Source organism: Anarrhichthys ocellatus, unplaced genomic scaffold (genome assembly GCF_004355925.1).
Source record: "Anarrhichthys ocellatus isolate YVR2014 unplaced genomic scaffold, GSC_Weel_1.0 scaffold3189, whole genome shotgun sequence".
Lineage (NCBI taxonomy): Eukaryota > Metazoa > Chordata > Actinopteri > Perciformes > Anarhichadidae > Anarrhichthys > Anarrhichthys ocellatus.
Window position 1 is genome coordinate 1 of NW_022283163.1, and position 6134 is coordinate 6134.

The following is a 6134-nucleotide window of genomic DNA, read 5'->3' on the forward strand; positions in this document are numbered from 1 at the left end:
CAGAGGCAGAGAAGCCATGTTGGTTTAAAGTTGTTAGAACATCACAGACAAATATGTGATTCATTAAGTGTGAAAAGAACATTAAATGGTGGGGTTGAATACTTACCAAAGGCCTTAGCCACATCTCCTGGGCAACTACAGCCACCGTCCTGAGAAGAGTGAGGATGCCCTCTAGTGGCTATTACTATTATTGTCAACATTAGAAACTATTAGAGCCTTTTATGTAACAGCATATTATGGACTCCTGTTACATTTTAAAGCAAAAAAAGGCCCAAAAAAAAATCAAAGCAATCTATTTAGTCACTGTGCATAACCCTCTTTAGATGATTATTTATCCATAATGTCGGTTATCACCCAGGCTATAGTGTTGATCTAAGGGTCCTTGGTTATGTTTGTCAGGACTCTATCCGGTACGTTGATAGACATTTCAATAGCTTCACACGAACAAAAAGCTAATGATGAACTCCTCTCCAACAGCACAATAAGATAGTGTTACCATTTAATATGTACAGTATATATACACTCTACATGATACTAACTTCAGCAACTCTGGCTGTCCGTTGGTGTTTGTTTGTGCCTTGATGTGAGACTTGCAGAGATAATGTGTCCTTTGAGTCCGTGGGCTGCACACTCTATTACGCACTGAGTTGTGGGTAGCCCACTCCTGTCTTGATCGTTGTCGTGCACACAGACCCTGCAATGCACAGTTCACAGTGTACGCATTAGAGAAGTCCATCGCCACCGTCTGTGTGTAATTTCAGCTGCTGTAGCTGCAGGAGCCCGTTATCTTTCAGGTCTGGTAGTGTCAGTCCAGGTTTCTACTCCACAGGCTAGAAAACAGCACCGTCTCAATGCCCAGGCCCGGAGGGGATTTATCAAACTTTATAGCAAAACAGAATAATTGATAATAGAGCTCTTTCTTCTTGTTAAAGTTGTCATTTTACAATGATCTGCTAAAACCAGTTCTGCTGCATTGAAGGCTAATCTGCTGGTAATAAAACCATGTTTCACCCTATTTGCAACAGTCACTGCACAGTAAGAGGCACTTTATGAGTCTAGCACAAACTAACCTTGCTGATAAAGGCTGATGTGTGTGTTTGCGTTCCTGCCTGTTTCCCATCTTAGTTGTGTTTGTGTTCACATGTGAGGCCTGTGCAGTTTTTTGTTGATTTAGGGGGAAAACACTACTTGGGCTATTTGTAGACATGCTCAAGACAGTCGTACCCACCTGGGCCGATGCCAACTTTGATGATGTCAGCACCGGAGAGGATGAGCTCCTCCACCATCTCCCCTGTTACCACGTTACCGGCCTGCAAAGCCAGGCAGCATTAGCCCCAAGACACAGTCTCGCAATACAACGCATCCCAGAACAGCCCGTGTCTCTTACCATGATGGTGTGCTTGGGAAACGTTTCCCTGACCGTCTTGACAAACTCCACAAAGTACTCAGAGTAGCCGTTTGCCACATCCAGACAGATGTACTTGAGGGCGGGGACTGCTTCCAAAATGGCACAGATCTGCAACGCTGCTGCCTGAGCTGGCGGCTATATGCTAGTGAGAAAAGCCGTGTTTGCCATTTAGGGGAAGCGCCTTGTGAATAACAAAATGTGTGCAGTTACTGTCGATTATGAGGAACAACCGACATAAAAAAAATAATGGTAAACATCTCTATTACCTCTAAGCATTCTGGATGATTAGCAGCAAAGTTTTTCCAGTCCTCTACAGAGTATTGTTTATGGATGGCTGTGAAGAGTGTGCTGCAGAGAAAGAAGGAAAGAAAGATGGAATGATTTAACACTAAAAAAGAGCTGCATTCCCATTCTTGTCTGTTTATTAGTGATATTTCTTCCATCATGGTGTTGAAAAGAAAACAAGTATCATCCCACAAGCTAGCGGATTCTATGTCAAATACAAAGAGATTGTGCATAGATCGTGGCAGTGACACACGGAGACAAACACAGTGATGCTGTTATTTCTCCGTCTTCCATTCAGTTGTGTTAACTCACTTTGCTGAGGACCTGTGCCATCTCAAACGTCCCTGTGGTGTCCACGTTGGCAGCGATGATGGGGATGCCTGTGTAGGTCTGTTTGGAGTTGCGGAATGTGAAGGTCCTCTGAAGGTCCACCTGAACATTAATCATAGCCGACTAGGAAAGATGGATTCTGTGTTTTCTCTCGAGCTGACTGAGAGACAGCGCAGACTTTCTTGAGAATGTGAGCAGCTCACGTGGCTCACGTTCAGAGTCTTGATGGGGATGCACTGAATCATTAAGATCCAGTGATTAGCTTAGCCGGTGCTGCTCTAATGTGATAAGCTACATGAAACAAGCAGGGCCCATTGTGACACACTCGCTGCTCCCTTTACAGGACAGTATACGTGTACTGATAAATCAAGCTGTGATTCCTTCCAAAAAAAACATCTGCCATAATTATATAAATATTTATTCTGATGAGTTAACATGACTTAACTGCTGAACTGTTAGCTACTCAGTATGAGTGGAGGTTATGCACATGTGTTCCTCTAAAGTGAGTCACAAAGAGGAACATCCATTTCTTTTTAAAAGTACTGACAGCAGATTGACTTTGACTCTTCTTTACTTGTGCTACTGTTTCACTGTGTTTTATATACCAGTACCTTTTAATGTTATCACATAGTCTTGTTGTAGAAGTCATTTAGAGAAGGTATATTGTATTATTAGCATGCTTGATACTTTAAACCTGGGAAACCACAGGGAAGGTTAGATGAACAGTTTTATAATGAAAAGTGAAGTTTTAAACAGATTTTAAGCCTTCAAACTGATTGCATATACTAAAATCCCAAAATTTCATAGTGCTGAGAGCTTTAGTTGAGTAGTGGCAAGACATTTATTATGCCACAGCAAAATGAGGCTAGAACTCACAATGGCGGCAGAAAGAGGAAGGTGGGGAAAGGAGTATGGATGAGAAGGGAGGAGCATACGGTTGTGCAAATGCATTGTATTGCTGCAGTAAATCAATACAGGCTGAAGTGACCGATTCCAGCAACTAGCCGCTCGGCTGGGTGCGGGACAAGATCCTGTTCCTTACTTGCTACAACAAAGAGATTCCAGTAAATAAAATTAAACAAATAAATAACAATTCAGTACATTTTTGTCTATGTATTTATTTGTCTCATTTTGTTTTTCAAAGCTAGGAAAGCAATGTTTAAGTCAAGCCTGGGGGGGGGGGGGGAAGTAATTCATTAGTCTTGGATTGTGGGCAATTGGATTATAATACTTTTCTTTGTAATTGTGTTTTTATATTCATCTTTACTTGATCAAATGTGTTTTTTAAAATAGTTAATACATCTGTTTCATATTTTGTTTTAGAATTTCATAAACTATTCACATGAAAGACAAGAAAATACATCAAAGTTGAACCATGTAGTGCACCTGCAGCTGTGATCCCTTCTGTTTAGAGCGTATCGCATCGTCTATTATTACATTTTCTATTGTAAAAGATCCCTTCCTCTCAAAAATGTGTGTGGAAATCTTCCAGTGCGCATAGACTGAGAATGGATTTTTCAGTGGACTGGGAGACATCTTTCGCGCAAAATTAACATAACAGTTTTAAGTGAAATTATCGAAATAGAAATGAATAAAATGTCCAGCTATACACTGACACAGTTTGATTTAACTACCCTGGGGTATTCCAATAAGACATTGAGTCTAATGGAGCAGTTGGTTGGGTTAGGGTTAGGGTTAGGTGAAGTCCACTGACCCATGTCTATGACCAGCACAACATTTCCTACAATTTGACCTAAAATGGTTGATAAAGACTGCAAATTATGAGGGCAAGTTGTTTTGAAAAATTACACAATATTTTTCAAGCTCCACTCCACGGAATTTAGACTGCAGAGTTGCCATGGTGACATCCCATGTGACTTTGATGTTCTAGAACTTAAATATGGCTTTGTGACATCACATGTGGCTTTGATGTTAGAGTATATATTAGATGTTATTTCTCTTGTTATTTCAGTAGACAGCATCACACTCTCATAGCAAGACAAGCTCTTCTGAATCTACTCAACTTGGATACTATTTGGAAACACTTGATAGGAACAATACACATATATATATATACATATATATACATATATATATATATATACACATATATATATATATATATACATATATATACACATATATATATACACACATAAATATATATATATACACATATATATATATACACACATATATATATACACACATAAATATATATATATACACATATATATATATACACACATATATATATACACACATATATATACACACATTTATATTTTCAAATATACTCAACTTGGATACTATTTGGAAACGCTTGATCGGAAAAATGTCTCAAAACGAAATGAACAAGGAGTTTCAGCTAAAAAAGCATGACATACTCTGCAACAAGTCTGTACAATACCGTGTTTTAGACTTCATTGGAGAAGGATGTTTTGGCAAAGTTGCCAAGTGTATCAATTTAAATACATCCGAGACTGTGGCCATCAAGATCAACAAAGAGTTGATAGATCACGTTGCAGAAGTGAAAATGCTGGAACAACTCAGGACCCTTGACCCAGAGGTAAACAACTTGGTAAGATTTGAAGACAGTTTCATATTCAAAGGCATGTCTTGCATCGCCTTCCAGATGCTGGACAGGAGCCTTTGGGATTTGATGTATGAGAGACCGGCAGTACTGACCCTGAATGAAATCCGCCCCATTGCACGTCAGCTACTTGTAGCATTTAAAGCCCTGAAGGGTATCGACCTCCTTCACACAGACCTGAAACCTGACAATGTTATGCTTGTCAACCACCAGGATGATCCCTTCAGGGTGAAATTAATTGACTTTGGTTTGGCCATTCCAGCCTCAGAAGTAAGAGAAGGAATGATTATGCAACCTTGTGCATACAGAGCTCCAGAGGTGACCTTGGGCCTCCCCATATCTGAAGCCATCGACATGTGGGCACTGGGCTGTCTCCTGGCAGAACTGTTTTTTGGCCGGGGCCTCTTCACTGACAACTCAACATACAACGCAATGAAAACTGCTTGCCATCTACTCGGCCAGCCAGAAGACCACCTGCTGAATGCTGGAAAGTACACCAACCAGTATTTCAAAAGGGATTACTGCTCTCCCAATTCAAGATGGAGACTAAAGACATCAAAAGAGTACAAGGACGCAACCGGTATCCAGACAATTTCAAATTGGATTTTCGACACTGTCGGAACTTTGGATGAAGTAGTAGAGTACAACTCAAATGCAAATACTTGTGTTGAACATGAAGACATAATGGCATTTTTAAATCTCCTGAAACGGTTGCTCGATCCAAATGCTGCAACCAGAATCACCCCCAGTGAAGCCCTAGACCATTGTTTTGTTACAATGGCTCACTTGGTAGATCACATAGAGACCTATTCTTATCCAAATGCTGCCTATGATTTGATGACCGTCTCCCCCCCATTTGATTCAGAGGAATGTGATGAATCAACTGACTCAAGAGATGGATTCTCAGACACAGACAGCTCCAGGTATGAGACCGCAGACTCCATAGCATACAATGGTGATCCTCCAACTCCACAACAACCAATTCAGATACAAAAGAATGACATACTCTGTAACAAGTCTGTACAATACAGAGTATTGGACTTAATTGGAGAAGGAGGCTTTGGAAAAGTAGCCAAGTGTGTCAACTTGAAAACAAAGGAGATTACGGCCATCAAGATCCACAAAGACCTTATAGATCACATCACAGAAGTGAAAATGCTGAAACAACTCAGGACCCTTGACCCAGAGGAAAACAACTTGGCTCACATGGAAGATCACAAGGATACCTATTCTTATCCAAATGCTGCCTATGATTTGATGGTCGATGGTAGCATACAACTGTGATCCTACAACTCCACAAGAACCAATTCAGATAAAAAAAGAATGTCATGGAGTTATTTACTGCAAGCTCACTTACAAGTAATTAGTGGAGGAAAAATTATTCAGATGGGTAGAAGTACCCTTGCAGTAGATAACCCCACGCCCCCCAACCCCCTCACCCCCACCCCCCAACCCCCCCAACCCCACCCCCAACCCCACACCCCCCAACCCCCTCACCCCCACCCCCCAACCCCCCCA

The 6134-nt window shown here is 41.0% G+C and overlaps 1 protein-coding gene and 1 pseudogene across 1 annotated transcript; one reads left to right on the forward strand and one right to left on the reverse strand.

Moving 5' to 3' along the window:
* Nucleotides 1-590: 590 nt before the first annotated feature.
* On the reverse strand, nucleotides 591-2175 carry LOC116378806 (GMP reductase 1-like; annotated as a pseudogene).
* Nucleotides 2176-4341: 2166 nt separating this feature from the next.
* LOC116378807 (homeodomain-interacting protein kinase 3-like) lies at nucleotides 4342-5900 on the forward strand. The gene has a single exon (XM_031840717.1). The coding sequence runs from the start codon at nucleotides 4359-4361 to the stop codon at nucleotides 5898-5900; it is 1542 nt and encodes a 513-aa protein (XP_031696577.1). The 5' UTR covers nucleotides 4342-4358.
* Nucleotides 5901-6134: the final 234 nt, after the last annotated feature.

Excerpts from the sequence above, each read along its gene's own strand:
- LOC116378807 (XM_031840717.1), top strand. The coding sequence starts at position 4,359 with ATGTCTCAAAACGAAATGAACAAGGAGTTTCAGCTAAAAAAGCATGAC.